This window comes from Oreochromis aureus, linkage group 9 (genome assembly GCF_013358895.1).
Source record: "Oreochromis aureus strain Israel breed Guangdong linkage group 9, ZZ_aureus, whole genome shotgun sequence".
Taxonomy (NCBI): domain Eukaryota; kingdom Metazoa; phylum Chordata; class Actinopteri; order Cichliformes; family Cichlidae; genus Oreochromis; species Oreochromis aureus.
Window position 1 is genome coordinate 39,461,859 of NC_052950.1, and position 17,095 is coordinate 39,478,953.

General features: G+C 49.3%; 1 protein-coding gene across 1 annotated transcript; it reads left to right on the forward strand.

The window, feature by feature from the left end:
* The first annotated feature begins 608 nt into the window (after positions 1 to 608).
* Positions 609 to 16,479, forward strand: inhbaa (inhibin subunit beta Aa). Its single transcript, XM_031741586.2, has 3 exons — positions 609 to 776; positions 1,129 to 1,898; positions 15,047 to 16,479. The coding sequence occupies exons 2-3, from the start codon at positions 1,340 to 1,342 to the stop codon at positions 15,865 to 15,867; spliced, it is 1,380 nt and encodes a 459-aa protein (XP_031597446.1). The 5' UTR covers positions 609 to 776; positions 1,129 to 1,339; the 3' UTR covers positions 15,868 to 16,479.
* Positions 16,480 to 17,095: the final 616 nt, after the last annotated feature.

The window sequence follows — 17,095 nt, forward strand, 5'->3', positions numbered from 1 at the left end:
TCATCCGTGTCCTTCAAACTTTCCACTTTCAGTTTGTCAGCATTCCCCCCCCCCCCACCCCACCCCCCCACCCCACCCCACCTGCTGACTGAAACTTTAGGTTTTATTTGTTTTTCTATCTTTATCACTGAGGCTTCTGTCACGCCTGCAGACCTCCACCACTGTCAGCCGATGGCGGGGCACGTGAAGCCCACCGCCTCTTGGTTACTGTGCCCGTATCTTTGCCTTTAGGGTAAAGGAATCCCCGCCGCTTTGCCCGCCGCTTTGCCAGTCACGGGATGAGACGGCACAGTCATGAACCGTGATGCCATGTTGACTGTAGCTGCAGAGTGTCAGACAGACTGACTGATAGACAGTCAAACGGGTAACAGATGGACAGGAGAGTCATAGCACAAACCCACTTCATCCAAGAATTTTCCCCTCGACATGCAACTCATTCACAGCCGACCGTGGGAGGAGGGGAGGGAGGGAGGGAGGGAGGGATAAAGGAATACCAGCTTTGCTCCATTAACAGCCAAACAGAGGGAGGGAGGGGGGGAGGGAGGCGGGAGAAGGTAAAAGTTAGAGTGGTATGAGTCACAGAGGAAGATGGGAGGAGACTGGAGTGAAGGAGAGAGAGGGAGGGAAGGAGGGAGATATAATTATGGTTGGAGGCTGCCAGGGCGAGCGAGAGGAGAGAGAAGCAGAGCGAGGAGAGAGAGAGTCCAGCCCACTCCGCTAAAACCATTCAACTGGTGAGCGAGGAAGGCATTCAACACGGAGAGAGAGAGAACGAGGTAAAGGAGAGCGAGGAACTCCCGTCTTAACTTAGTCCAACTGCCTCTCTGACACACACACACACACACACACACACACAGACACACACTCTGTGCAGCGACTTCACCCCGGGAACCAGGATCCTCCTGCAGACTCTTCCTTCATCATCCATTCATCACATCTGAGACTTTTTCTCCTTTTTTCTTGTTTTCTTGTTTTTTCTTTCTTTCTTTCTTGTGACGCCTCCACATTTTTCAGCCATCTGTCCCTGACAAAAAAGACACGGATTACTCATTTTCTCTGCCGGCGTTGTGTGTTTTTCTCTTTTTTTGTGTCTGGTTTCTTTACAGCTTTTTTTCCTCCGTTTCACAGGTGGACTGTGAGCTGAGCTCAACTTTGCAGCTTCCAAACTTCTGAGAGAGAACGTGAGAGAGCGAGCAGAGGAGGAGGAAGGTGAATCTCAAACACTCTTCTTCTTCATCCAGGACTCAGTTTTTCTTCACTTTTCTACCAAACTCGACTCTTCTTCGTCTCCTCCGGCTCTGTTTGAGCATCCGGCAGCATCACTGAATCTCCTGCCGTCATGTCGCTGTTGCCCTTACTCAGCTGGACCCTCCTGCTCCTGGTCCAGGTGCAGAGCAGCGTTTCCGCCTCGGACCCGGCGGGGCCCGAGCTCCAGCCGCTTTCCCTGACCGTCCACCCTCACCACCAGCCGGATGCCGCCTCCGGCTCCCACTGCCCCTCCTGCGCCCTGGCCAGGATGCGGAGGAACGAAGGGGTCACAGCGGGGGATAGCATGGCGAGGGGGCACGAGCAAGATGAAGATGAGGCGGCTCAGCAAGACGTGGTGGAGGCGGTGAAGAGGCACATCCTCAACATGCTGCACCTCCAGGCCCGACCCAACATCACCCGGCCCGTGCCACGCGCCGCGCTCCTCAACGCCCTGCGCAAGCTCCACGTGGGGCGAGTGGCGGAGGACGGCAGCGTGCAGATCGAGGGGGAGGAGGAGGTGAGAGGGAGGGGAAGCCGAGGAAGAGGGGGAGGAGGGGGAGGGGCAGCAGCATCATCGGCGGCGGGAGCTCAGGCGGGAGACGGCAGCGATGTTCAGGAGACGACGGAGATCATCACCTTTGCCGAGCCCGGTGAGTGTGACATCGACACGAGACAGGAAGCGTGTGTGTGTGTGTGTGTGTGTGTGTGTGTGTGTGTGTGTCCACCTGCTTAATTCCACCTGCATACTCACTCAGTCGAACACCTCCACTCCCCTCCAACACACACACACACACACACACACACACACACACACACACACACTGTAATCACCTCCTGCTGTTGTCAGAGAATACCTCATTATGTACTTACAGTCAGAGGAGCTTCGTGTGTCACTGCCTGTGTGTGTGTGTGTGTGTGTGTGTGTGTGTGTGCACCTCTTAAAGTGGTAACAGTGCTGGAATGTGTTTCTGACAGACAGTAGCAACAAAGAGCGCGAGCAGGAGACAGTGTGTGTGCATGGGGGCGGGGTCAGGTGTTAACTGCGTTCTTCCTCTGCGCCGTCACCTTTGACCTTCAGACCTGCTGCAGGTCCCACTTTGCCTGTTCTCGTCGAGGCGCTCACTGTTGTGAGGTTTCTGGGAAAACCTGGTAACTCCAGTGTTCTTCCTGTTCCTGCTGAGGAGTGTGTTTCTGTCGCTTCCAGGTTGATTCTGGTTACTCTAAACTCTCTCAGGTCGGCCACAGAGGCGGGGTTTATAGATGTAGAAGGAAATCTGAAGTCCTCGATCGGCTCACCTGTCAGTCGAGCGGTGTGGGCGGGACTGTGACGTGTTCTTCCTCCTCTGGATTTTCTGTTTGAGTTTCTGTAGGCGAGAGTCTGGAACAGCAGATGGAAAAGAATTTTATGAAGTGGATCTGTGCAAACAGGCGGAGAGGAGCAGCTTTTATTGAAAGGAAAACACAGAGTTTGATCTCGTTCGTAGAGTTAGAAACAGCCAATCACGATCAGCTGTCAGACAGCTCGACGTTGCCAGCGTTTCAATAAAATCAACCGGCCGAAACCTTTGCTGTGCTCAGAGTCTCAGGAAGACGCCGCCTGCAGCACGCTTAACCCTCATTATGCATTACAGCCACATTTCAGAGGCAGCTCTGCGCGCCCTGATTCTCCTCAGGCTCAGATTTATGGCCTCTCGGCCGTCGCTACGCTCCTGCTGGCAGCGACTGAAGGCAGCGTTCAAGGCAAATCAACGGCCTTGCTGAAATCTCACACCACTGAGGACGCTAATTCAGATTACAGGCAGAAAACAGAAAACGCTCAGTGTGAACTTCATTCACAAAATAAATCACCCCACAAACCGGCCGGGCGTCCATTTAAAGTAAGAACAGTTTTTACTTCATGCTCTGAATCATTAAATATACCTCAGCAGTCTGCTCTTAATATTTTAGCACCAGTTTGCAGCCACGTTAGCACATTTGTCAGCCAGCAGGGGGCAGAATGACTACATAAGCTCTCTTTTTTTGTTTGCATCCACTGAATGAATCAAAGTTAGTGTGAAATGTGTCTGCTGGTCTCTTACCTGTGACTGTGTGCTGCTGTAAACACTGAGCCGATGCAGTGACGCTGGCTTCTACACATGTAGTGACTTTGTTTTACACTCACACGTCTTTATTCTGCACGAGTCATACTGAAGTCATGTTTCAGTGCTACAGAGTGAAGCTGTGGAAGTGCCTACAAATGTCCTTTCTTCAGATTTACATTTTCTTTACCTCTTCATGTCAGACAGAGAATATTTCCAGTAAAATAAAAGCTCACAGCTCTCACCACGCCGGCGTGTCGAGCACTTTAAGTACTGTTTGGGTTTTCAGTCATCCAGGTCATCGTAGTCTAAGGAGCTTGGAAAGAAAAGCGTCTGGACTTCTGTAAGTTGCTTGAAGACGTTTCACCTCTTATCTGAGAAGCTTCTTCAGTTCTAGGGTCACATGGTGGAGAGTCCCAGATTTAAACCCAGTGGGAGTAACCCACTAAGAGGGACAAAAGGACCCCCTGATGATCCTCTACCTAATCACCTGCTTGGGTTTTCTTGACTTTAATAGTGAAGTTGGAACGGTGCGATACCCTTCGCCCTGACATGGCGGCGCTGTGGCTCAAGTTTGACGTTTTAGCTTTTTTTTTTTTTTTTTTTTTTTTTTTACGTATTAGCTTTTTACTTGGTAAAGTTCAGAGTTTGGATCAAAACAAAGCAGGAGACCCGCCCATCCATCCACCCCCACCTCCACCCTCTCTGTGATAACACTGGTTCTTCCATCATTATTTTCCCACAGACACTGTGGGTGTGTGTTTTCTTGCACAGGAAGTCTCAGAACTTTGTGCCATCACCATATTGGCCCAAACAAAGGATGAGGCTTATCATATGATGAAATGTGCCTGGTTTTCCAACCGGTCTTAGCGTCTTAGCGGTCGCTGAGCAGTTTGGGTGAAACTCGAGTCTGTGGAGCCACCACCAGTGAAAACACTCCCAGAATTCACTTTGGGAACATGTACATGTTAAATAAAACAGCCAGCATCATGGTTGACTCGGGCCCGTCCAGTACCAGTCCTTGGATGACTGTTCCAGTCTTGTGTGTGGAACCTTATTTTAAGCCTCGAGGACACCGTTAGCAGACACTTCCCCCTGATCTGATAAAACCTTGTTGTTTTTCTAAGATGTTACTTGACCCGCCATGAGAATACTTTTCACCCTGCCAGTCTTGTGCTTTGTCAGGACTAAGTGAGGCATTCAGGGACCTCGGTAATTATTTTGGCCGATGGAGATGGCAAGCAGAGAAGCAGAGGGACGACTGGATTCTTGGCGGAGACCAAGTGTCAACCTCCGTTTAGCAGCTCAGACACAATATCCATCTGTCCGGCCTTCTCCTTCCATAAGCCCGCTCTGTTTATCTTCCCCCTTCTTCTCCCCACACACAGAGGACAATTAGGCTAATTGAACTTAATTGAACACATCATTAGCGACATTCCTCAATGCACTTTCGCCTCCCCCTCTCGCTCTCTGCTGCCCCCTCTAACCTCCATCTAGCCTTCACCACTGTGGCAGACAGAATAAACCGGTCATTGTTGGTCTATTCTGGTGGCTGCCTCTGTCTGGGGATTCAAACTAGCATCCATGAGATGAGCTCAGGTTCAGGTTCAGTGACCTGCAACAACTGAGAGGAAGCAGTGAATAGAAGCGGCTGATAGGACAAAAACATCTGTAAGATATGAAAATAAACTACAATTAGCGTGTTTCCTTTCTCTGTTTTCCTTTCTCTCACTCCCATTTTTCTCTTCCCGCTGCTCCTCGTTTGATCTCGCTCCTTCTCTCTCATCTTTTCTTGGCAATAATTCTTTTTTTCCATCTTCTTCTTTTTCTCTGTTTATCCATTCTTTGTGTTATTTTCAATCCATCTTTTCATCTTCTCCACCTCTGCTCCTCATCTTTCCTCCCTGTCCATCAAGGTCTTAGCGTGACGCAGCTTTAGCGTGTTAACGGCGTGTTTACAGCCACGAGGCCGCCGCTGGTCTGAGGCCATTGTCGCCTCATCTTTGGCTGCTTTGATGTGTGACTGAGATGCTGTGTGTCTGTAGAGATGAATCACTCCGTAGTAAACAGGTCCAGACCAGCCGTGCAAAGACACTCGTTTGAGTGAAGAGACCCAGAAGATGCTCCAGACCCGTATCCACAATTATTGATCAGAAACCATCAACTTCCCACCATCCACAAGGCCAGCGTTGAGCTGGTGGATGGTTAGGGTGAGGACTTCAGGGACACCAACATGGAAATCCTCTCAACTGTGACACCAAACAGGTGACACGCTCTGATCTTCAGTATCAGAGTAAAGAAACTCAGCCCTGATCTCAACCATTAATCAACCATAGACCAATCATAGACCAGCTATAGAGTAACCATAGACCAGCTACAGACCAGCTATAGAGTAACCACAGACCAGCTACAGACCAGCTATAGAGTAACCACAGACCAGCTACAGACCAGCTACAGACCAGCTATAGAGTAATCATAGCCCAGCTACAGACCAGCTATAGAGTAACCACAGACCAGCTACAGACCAGCTATAGAGTAACCACAGACCAGCTACAGACCAGCTATAGAGTAACCATAGACCAGCTACAGACCTGGTACAGACCAGCTATAGAGTAACCACAGACCAGCTACAGACCAGCTACAGACCAGCTATAGAGTAATCATAGACCAGCTACAGACCAGCTATAGAGTAACCATAGACCAGCTACAGACCTGGTACAGACCAGCTATAGAGTAACCATAGACCAGCTACAGACCAGCTATAGAGTAACCATAGACCAGCTACAGACCAGCTATAGAGTAACCATAGACCAGCTACAGACCAGCTATAGAGTAACCATAGACCAGCTACAGACCAGCTACAGATCAGCTATAGAGTAACCATAGACCAGCTACAGACCAGCTATAGAGTAATCATAGACCAGCTACAGACCAGCTATAGAGTAACCATAGACCAGCTACAGACCTGGTACAGACCAGCTATAGAGTAACCATAGACCAGCTACAGACCAGCTATAGAGTAACCATAGACCAGCTACAGACCAGCTATAGAGTAACCACAGACCAGCTACAGACCAGCTATAGAGTAACCACAGACCAGCTACAGACCAGCTACAGACCAGCTATAGAGTAACCACAGACCAGCTACAGACCAGCTATAGAGTAACCACAGACCAGCTACAGACCAGCTACAGACCAGCTATAGAGTAACCATAGACCAGCTACAGACCAGCTATAGAGTAACCATAGACCAGCTACAGACCAGCTATAGAGTAACCACAGACCAGCTACAGACCAGCTATAGAGTAACCATAGACCAGCTACAGACCAGCTATAGAGTAATCATAGACCAGCTACAGACCAGCTATAGAGTAACCACAGACCAGCTACAGACCAGCTATAGAGTAATCATAGACCAGCTAGAGATCAGCTATAGAGTAACCACAGACCAGCTACAGACCAGCTACAGACCAGCTATAGAGTAATCATAGACCAGCTACAGATCAGCTATAGAGTAACCACAGACCAGCTACAGACCAGCTACAGACCAGCTATAGAGTAATCATAGACCAGCTACAGACCAGCTATAGAGTAACCATAGACCAGCTACAGACCAGCTATAGAGTAACCATAGACCAGCTACAGACCTGCTACAGACCAGCTATAGAGTAACCATAGACCAGCTACAGACCTGGTACAGACCAGCTATAGAGTAACCATAGACCAGCTACAGACCAGCTATAGAGTAACCATAGACCAGCTACAGACCAGCTATAGAGTAACCATAGACCAGCTACAGACCAGCTATAGAGTAACCACAGACCAGCTACAGACCAGCTATAGAGTAACCACAGACCAGCTACAGACCAGCTACAGACCAGCTATAGAGTAATCATAGACCAGCTACAGACCAGCTATAGAGTAACCATAGACCAGCTACAGACCAGCTATAGAGTAATCATAGACCAGCTACAGACCAGCTATAGAGTAACCACAGACCAGCTACAGACCTGGTACAGACCAGCTATAGAGTAACCATAGACCAGCTACAGACCAGCTATAGAGTAACCATAGACCAGCTACAGACCAGCTATAGAGTAATCATAGACCAGCTACAGACCAGCTATAGAGTAACCATAGACCAGCTACAGACCTGGTACAGACCAGCTATAGAGTAACCATAGACCAGCTACAGACCAGCTATAGAGTAACCATAGACCAGCTACAGACCAGCTATAGAGTAACCATAGACCAGCTACAGACCTGGTACAGACCAGCTATAGAGTAACCATAGACCAGCTACAGACCAGCTATAGAGTAACCATAGACCAGCTACAGACCAGCTATAGAGTAACCATAGACCAGCTACAGACCTGCTACAGACCAGCTATAGAGTAATCATAGACCAGCCATTGACCCACCTCTGGTGCCTTAATCAGTTTTTGGAAGTTAACCCTGTTAGACCTCCAGCTCACTTGCAGATATTCTAGTTCAACTGAACCACCACATGCATGTTGATGGTCTGTAAACTTTCAGTTACCAAAGACTGTCTGGTTCCTTCTTGTTGTCCAGGTTCTGGTCGACTTTGTTTGCTAAACAAAAGCAAAGCCACTGAAATTACAGCTCTGCCTTCATAGACTTTCATAAGTGGTCAGAAAAGGAAGAACTAGTCCAGATATGTGCTTTAGATCTTGGAAACCCCGAAAACTGGCCACTAGATTTGAAGTGAGCAGATCAGCTGACTGGTTTCCAGCATAGGCTGTGTTTATTCTGGGTCTCTGATCCCAGGTGTGGCTGTGTTTAGAAGACAGTGAGTAAAGCATGAGAGTGAGACCTCTCCTCGTTGTCCTCTCTCTGCTGTGTGGCTCCGTTGGGAGGAATCGGAGAGTTTAGGCAGAGAGGGAGGACCGGGGGAGGAATGAGTGGGAAAGAGAGGAGGAATCTGTGTGAGCCTCGGCATTTGTCCCCGGATGAACCGCACAGAGAAACAATCGGGTTTATATTTACCACATCAGAGGCTCAGAGTGAGACTGGCGGCACTGGGAGGCTCCCAGTGTGGCTCAGAGCTGGAGCGCTCTTAAATGTTGTTCATGTGTTGTGACGTTAAAGGGAAATTGTTACCTTAACAGTTGAGATAAGACTTTTCCTGCAGAGATAAAGAGACGGGCAGATAAAAACCAGCTGCCGCTTCTTCTGCGTGACTGCTTTAATTCGTCTTTTGCTGCTCGAGTCCAGGAAAAGTTTGAGCTGTCAGTTTATCCCGTGTGGAAACTGAGAGCATCAGCTGAATCTGCACTCAGCATTAATGAGCTTTATGTTGAAGACACCAGGATAACTCACCTTTGACCTTTGAAGGCACACAGATTTCTGTTGGTTAAAGCTCAGTAACGTCCGAGTAACGACATCTTTAAAGGTCGTCTGTGTGCGACCTGTCAGCTGACACTGAGCAGATTCGTCCTGCTCCGATGGTCCTCTGAAATGAAAGGTTTGGATTGATGTTTTCACACGGACACGCCCAGCTGCTGTGCATCCATCTGCACGTCTGATGGTGGATGACGTTAGAGCTGAGAAGAAGCAGCGGGACTCTGGCGGCTTTGAAGCTGTCTGCATGTTGGTGTTGCAGTTGACGGTCACGTCAGACGGCGGCGTTTTCTCTAAGCAGCGCCGTGCTAGAGTCTCGCTGGCGTTTGTCTGTCAGACCGGGCTGCTTATCTGCTCTCGGTATAAATAAACTGGCCTGGGAACCCAGACTGACAGGCAGGCTCAGCCACAGGACAGCACTGCGACTTGAAATTAGCTCAAATTTTTACGTTCCCCGGAGAGAAATGTGCTTCAGACGAGGGCTGAAAATGAGAAACAGGCCACAAAAGCACTTTGTTAAAACAACAGAAGTATGAGTGTTGGCTGGTTTAATGCTGGGACGGCCTCTCCGGGGTTTTATTGTCTTCGTGTTTGAAACTGCTGGAATCATTTTACAGCCCTCTTTTATTTGGTACTAAGAGCCGGCGCACGTGATGCGACAGTTTTAGCAAATTACCGATCCAAGCGGAGCCGTCGCAGCTCCGAGAGCCACATCTGAAACTTCTCTGCTGCTTTCATTTCACTTTATTGTCCCTCCAAGTAAGAATAAAAGCACGACACGCGACTACTGGATGGAAACAAACGCAACGAGTCCAGCTCCTTAGCTCCTCCCACGCAGAGGATCAGTGCTGATGTGGTGAACTTTAACCTTTAGCTGGTGAAACGGGCGTCCTGTAAATTGCCTGCTTGCCACTTCCTGTAAACACCTGCGTTCCATCAAAGCCTCGAGAAACCAGGATCAGATGTTCACAGACTTTGTTTAGACGCTCAGAAACAGACGAATCAGAAGCAGGACACTCAGCGACGCCAGCTGCTCGCAGGGTTTGGTTTTTTACCGATGTTTAGAGATTCTCAGTCGGGTTATTGTCACCAGAGAGCTTCCTGCTTTATTATCAAAGTCTGAGTATTTAATGCAGACCACAGAGACGCTTTCAGGTGTGTGACATCAGTGTTTGCAGCCTGTTCTCAATCTCAGGTTAAACTCTGTAGTTCTGCCAAAGCTCAGCGTTCAGGAGCGCCATGGCTACTGCCCGCTCTGCTGCTGCTGGAGCCACGCCCACTTTCATCATGTGAGGTCAGGGGATTAAAGCTGCACTTTTCTTCATACCCATCTTTACCTGAAGCTAACTGACGTTCTTTTACTGAATGACTCTGAGTGCAGCGCGTTGTGACGTCTCCACCTGTTCAGCCTCGAGATGGTGCCTTTGGAGGCCTCGGCGTCCACGTCCTGCGTGCATGTGCACATCACTGTCACGCCAGCAGCACGTGACACCATTGGATGAGTAAAAGTTAGGTTTTCACACCGTCCACGTTACTGTGACTGACCAATCACAGTGTTTGTGTCATGTGACCTCTGATTGTGTATTTGCGTGCAGCGTGACCACAGATGTGATTGATTATTGAACACAGATCTGAGCTGTGATTGGTTATTGAACACAGATCTGAGCTGTGATTGGTTATTACACACTCTCGTTTGCCCCTCCAGCCGGCGCTGAGCCTGCTGGTGAACTCGTTCACGCCTCCTCGCCGTTTTGTTGGGTTTGCCGACGTCACTGTGACGGCTCAGCAGCGTTGTAATCATGTGACCTCCAGTCTGAATTAGTTTGAATCATTGTGTTGAAGCGAGTTATTGACGACGGAGAGCTGTAACTTTGCTCTTCTTTCTGGTCACATGACGATTTCCTCTTTATCGGAGATTTTTTCCTTTTTCATTTCTCAGCTTCTAATTTCAAAGCACAAACATGTGAAACTGCAGCTCTTTAATCCAGACTTTTTCCAGGCTGAGCAGCTCCTTTAAAGCCTTTCTCCGCATGCTTAACTTGAAGCATATTTAACCTGCGCAGGTAAACACTGGGGCCAGCCACGCCCTCCTAACGTAAACTGTAGGACAGAAGAAAGGGCGGCTGGGCGGCGGTCAGGACAAACACAGCACTGGCTGTTTTAGGGACCTTTTTCAGCGGCGGATTAATACACATTTAGTGCTTGAATGATACTAAACTACAGTTTATCTGAGCCGAGGATTCTGGGAAACGGCTGTCAGCTGTTTGGTTTGGTAGTGAGACGGGTTGTTTGGTTACTGCTGACCACAGACGCTGAGTCACGACTTCTGGACTTCAGTCCAGCAGCTGCAGGTCGGAGTTTTCATGTTCTCGCTCCTCAGAGGAGGAACCCTGATCTGCTGAGCCTCTGAGAAACAGCAGAGATCCATGATTTGAGCTGAGTCAAATATGGACGCACAGGATGGACTGAGGCGCTGTCAGGTGTTCCTGCTCCTCACAGGATGACCTGTGACGCAGCCTGATCACACCACCAGCTCATCCTCATCCTCAGGGCTCAGGGCACACACACACACACACACACACACACACACACTCACTACCCATCTGTCCAAACATGGGTACTGTGTGTGTGTGTGTGTGTGTGTGTGTGTGTGTGTGTGTGAGTAAACATGGGGAACAGAGGATGATATGATGAAGGAGGGTGTGTTCACTCACACGTGTCAACGGTCAAATCCAGCTTTAGTGGTTTAGGTTAGGCCCCGCCTCCTCTGAAGGCCAACGCCCTCTTTAATCCCACCTGCTGGCTCCTGACTTGTACCTGTAGCACATGAATATGTGTGAGTGTGACAAAGTGGAGCTCAAACTCCGATGGCTGTTCCCTCACAGCAGGTCTCTGAGCGGCGCTCCGAGCGGCGCTTTTTCCTTTTGTGGCGCTGCTAAGCTGAGTGCTGACCTGAGTGTTTTTGTGATGGGATTAGGTTTGGAGTTTGTGTTTGTGGTTTCAGTAACACAGATAAATGCCGTCATGAAGTGTGACCTTTGACCTTCAGGTGTCCAATAACACAATAACACTGGTCAGCTCTCCCCCGTGTGGGTGACAGAGGGGATTAGAGAGGATTTAATAAGATTTATAATAAACCAGCCGTCCTTTTAACAACATACCAAACCGTGTTTGTGCTGCGTGTTGGCAGGAAGTCTGTTTAGCTTGGTCTGATAAATCAAGTCACAGTCATAATAATCTCCACGCCGCGCCGATGGAGCGGAGGGAATGCTGCTGGACTCAGAGGTCAGTTTATCGTTCCTGACTGTCAGATTCCTGCTGAACCGTCAGAGGTGAACAGAGTTAAAACCCAAACACAGCTCTACCCCCGACCCAAACCCTAAGAAGCAATAGAGCGAGCAGCCACAGCAGCAGCCGGCCTTCATTGGTGGGCAGTGTGTGGTGTAACGTTGGTGTAAAATGGTTATTAAAGCTCCAGGCTCCGTGTTTGATGGTTAGAGTTAGGTATGAGATGGTGTTTGTGAATCTGAAGACGACATTTGATTGTTTGAGCTTCGTATTTGGTTTGCAGTGGGTGTTGAACGAGCTGCTGGGTGAATATGATGTAAAAGTGTTTCTAGAATCAGTCTGTCAGGATCTAAATTGGGCCTAAATGGGTCTAAATTGGTGTTTAATGGTTTAAACGATGTTGTTGACTTTAATTGAGTTTCGTAAATAAAATAGAAGCTATTTCTGGCGTCTTCTGACTCCACCTTTATCTGTATTCTGATAAGACTTTAAGTAAATCAAAGGAAAACACTGAACTTAACTGTGTGTGTGTGTGTGTGTGTGTGTGTGTGTATGTGTGTGTGTCCTCGATGGGCTCGTGTAGATGGAGGGGATTAGCAGCGAGCAGGCAGAGAGTGATGAGCTGCGAGGGGAAGGCTCGCAGAGGTCGCAGAGTGTAAATGAGCGTCTCCTTTCTCGCCTCCTCTGCTGCTCCACCTGTCGCTCGTCCACCTGCTCTCACCTGTCGCTCTTCTTTGGATCTGCAGCAGCTCGCAGTGATGCTTCAGACCAACGTGTCCAACTTTGTGTCAACGCTTCTTTTGCTCTTTTTCCTTTTTTCCGTTCTGACAGTAAAAGCTTTCCAAAATCCACAGAAGCTTCCTGACATTTTTCCCATTTAATGGCAACAATGCTTCGGATCTGCATCTGGACCAGCCTCAAACCCACCCACCCGATCATGTGACGCGTGTGGCAGATTCTTTTCTTACATTAGTTCATGAGAAAATAGACGGAACAGCTCAAAGTCGCTGCCCAACCAAACTCCATTCACTTTTCTTTCAGTTTTAGGGAAACGGTGCAGAAGTCTTCCATACTGTCGTCTTTAGCATCCACACGTCTGACCACACGGTCACATGACCTACAGCCGGGTTTAACCCTGTGCGCTGTAGCAAAGAAAGCATTCAGTTACAGTCCAGATACTTATTTATCTCTCAGGCTCACACATGTTGCAGCTTTCTCTGAGAAATTACAGTGCAGGAATGTTTTGGCTGCTTCTGGGCTCGTGATAAGAAAACTTCATGCTTTTTATGACAGTTGATTTTACAGCTCACAGAATGAGATCAAGGACGAGCAGCGCGTTTCCCATCGCTTCTGCACGCAGATGTGAACGAGCGTCTGTCCGCAGCTCGGCCGTCACTGAGCAGCTCTGATTGGCTCCGGCCTAAAGCTGCAAACATGCAGCTACTGTGGACTTTTATGAGCTTGTGTTTTCTAGAGAAAACTAACAAAGAAGCAGAAACCTGCAGCTGATACCCTCAAAACACCTGACATCACCACAGCCGGGCAGAAGCAGCACGTCTGAGTTGAACTGCTCCTTTAAATAGAATAAGAGGTCAACAAAGCTGCTTCTTTATCTGTTTTCAGCATCATGAGTGAAAACATGGCTGCTCTCAGCTGCATGGACGCCACGCCAGCGTGGTTCTGCTCGAGTACCCACAGAAACCCACAGAAGCCGTGCTCGGCTTCAGCACCACGCTGCCAGATTGGTCCCTTACGCTCTCACAGGATCTCTGTGCTTGTTTGAAGGCTGCAGAAGCTATTCTAAGAAACAATGAATGAACTTTTATTTCCTTATCTTCGCGAAGTGCCGATGATGATGCAAGCGAGACAATCGCCTCCGAATTGTCGCTTGAACTGTGTTAATGGACTTGCTCGCCTCCGCATACGCACACGAGCCGCCCAGTCACACCGTCCATCAGCTGACATTCAGAAACTCCCAAATCGTGACTTTGACTTTCTGCACGGACGCCCACGAGCGACAGACATCAGGGAGAGAGCGGGAAAGGTGATGTGAGGAGCTTATGCAACACCGGCGTAACTGGTGCTGTTGGTGTGGAGGCTTCTAGGAGATACGAGATACAGTGTGTGTGTGTCTGTGTGTGTTTGCATGCTGGAGGAGTTTTTGTGTGTGTGTGTGTGTGTGTCTGTGTGTGTTTGCATGCTGGAGGAGTTTTTGTGTGTGTGCAGGAATTCAGCTATTCCCTGCAGAGATTGTGAGAACTTTAATGTTTGTGTGTGTGTGTGTGTGTGTGTGTGTGTGTGTGTGTGTGTGTGTGTGTGTGTGTGTGTGTGTATCCTTTCCTTCACATGATTGTAAACTGACTTTCACGACTGTTTTCTTTTTTTTGCTCAAAGTCTGCTATCAAAATAAAATGGGAGCTTCCTCCAGGGTGCTGCTGAAGCCTTAAATGATTCAGCCAGTAAACGTCCCCACTCTGCGATCGCCTACATAGAAAACTATCTGCTCAGGAAGCCAGCAGCTGCTGCGTGAAAATGCAATATTTGACTTCCTGTTCAAACAGCTTGGCTGGCTGTGACCTGCAGAGGGAAACGCTTCGTTTGTTTTCAGACACGCTGCAGTAAATCCGCTCGTCCCGGGCTGCGGTATGACACCGAGCTCCTGGTGGGAACCATTAGCTGCTTTAAACGCTGCCTGACTCCAAAACCTCCGACCGCTGCTGCCGAGTCAGCAGGAAGAGTCCAATCAGCTGTGTGTAGCTCATATGTGTCTCACACAGTCCTCAGTGTGTGTGTGTGTGTGTGTGTGTGTGTGTGTGTGTGTGTGTGTGTGTGTGTGTGTCCCTGCTGACGTGTTGTAAAATGTGTGCATGCTACAATTAGGACGGGTTCACGGCTGTGTGAGTGAAACAGTCCAAAAGGTCAGCGCGCCCTCTGCTGGTCAAAGTGACTGTAAACCATAAGTCACATGACTGAGGTGACTGAGGTTGGGGTAGATGGACGGGTTGGTCTGTTTGAATGTAGGTGGTATGACAGTCTTTCTAACCGTCCGTCTCCATCTGTCTCCGTCTCAGGTGAGGTTCCGGGCACGGTGAACTTCGTCCTCTCCAAAGAAGGTGGCGATCTGTCTCTGGTGGAGCAGGCCAACGTCTGGCTCTTCCTCCGTTTAGCCAAGACCAACCGCAGCCGAGCCAAAGTCACCATCCGCCTCTTCCAGCAGCACCACCCGTCTGGCGGACATCCGTCTGTGCCGCAGGACGACACCCTCCTGTCAGAGAAGACGGTGGACACCCGCCGCAGCGGCTGGCACACCTTCCCGGTGTCGGCGGCTGTGCAGGCCCTGCTGCAGAGCTCCACAAGCACGACACTGAGCCTCAGGGTGTCCTGCCCGCTCTGCGCCGACACCGGCGCCACCATTGTTCTGGTCTCGGGCAGCGCTGAGACGTCGCAGCGCAACAACCAGCGGGAGCAGTCCCACCGGCCCTTCCTCATGGCCGTGGTCCGTCAGGGAGACGGCAGCGACTCGCAGCGGCGCAGGAAGCGCGGGCTGGAGTGTGACGGGAAGGTGCGTGTCTGCTGCAAACGGCAGTTCTACGTCGACTTCAAAGACATTGGGTGGAACGACTGGATAATCGCTCCACGCGGTTATCACGCCAACTATTGCGAGGGCGAATGCCCCTCCCACGTGGCGAGCATCACGGGGTCCACGCTGTCCTTCCACTCCACTGTCATCAGCCACTACCGCATGAGAGGCTACAGCCCCTTCCAGAACGTGAAGTCGTGCTGCGTGCCCACCCGCCTACGAGCCATGTCCATGCTGTACTACAACGAGGAGCAGAAGATCATCAAGAAGGACGTCCAGAACATGATCGTGGAGGAGTGCGGCTGCTCGTAGACGCAAACCTGAGCAGGAGAGGAGGAGGAGGAGCACCTCTGAACCCAGAGAGGGAGGAGAGGAAGCTGACTCTAGGATCATCACGTCACCTTTACTGACTGCGTTTCATCCTTCGCCTCCGTCCGTCCCTCGAGGTCGCCCTCTGGGGTAGAAACTCTGCTCCAGACTCGTCCAGCAGAACTCAGAGAGTCTCCACGGCACTTTCAGAAAAAAGAGAAGAAAAAAAAATCTCTAATATATTTTTGTTACAAACGGAGGAGCGAGGCTTATTTATGTGGCTGAGACGTTCAAGCACCGCTGAACCGACTTCGGAGAGACGAGGTGCCTGAAAAAAATGCAAACAACAAAAGAAGAAAAAAATCTCAAAACTATGCAACTTGTTTCACGTATTCAGACCTTGTTGTGTTTTATTTGTCTCCGTTTGTCGGCTGTTTACTTTCTCAAAATGTTGGAGGAAGACAGAAGAAGACTCTTGTACTTTATTTAGAAGTATACGTGTGTGTGTGTGTGTGTGTGTCAGTGTGTGTGTGTGTGTGTGTGTGTGTGTGTGTGTGTGTGTGTGTGTGTGTGTCAGTGTGTCTCTGTGTGTGTGTGTGTGTCAGTGTGTCTCTGTGTCTGTGTGTGTGTGTGTGTGTGTGTGTGTGTGTGTGTGTGTGTGTGTGTGTCAGTGTGTCTCTGTGTGTGTGTGTGTGTGTGTGTGTGTGTGTGTGTGTGTGTGTGTGTGTTGAGAGATACTTGAAAGAAACAAGTTGGCTCGGCTGCTGGAACCAAACACTTCTTTATGTTATAATTATTATTGTCAGTAAGTATATTAATATTATTATTGTTGTTAATAATATATTGTGTTATCATGTCTCTTTTTTAAAAGAAGCGTTTCAAACGTGTTTATTTTTTGCACTATAGCGACACTCGTGTTCAGATTAGCCACAGACAGAGAGGACAGACCGGAGGGAGGTCACAGGTTTGAGCCCCACTAGTCTTGACAAAATACTTGACCGTGTCATCAGTTGTGTCACTTCCTGTTGCTGAGGCCTGGAGCTGGCGTCTAACGCTCACTGACAGAGAATCCTGATTTTGCCAAAAGCATGTGGACAGGTGGAGGACTCGCGTTAGAATGTACGTTTGATTTCAGGATGTTGGTCTTGATGCTGTTTCACAATAAAAGTCTAGCAGAAATGCTGCATCCCCTTCTGTTTGTTTCTGTCACTGCTTCTCAGTGAGCTGCTGC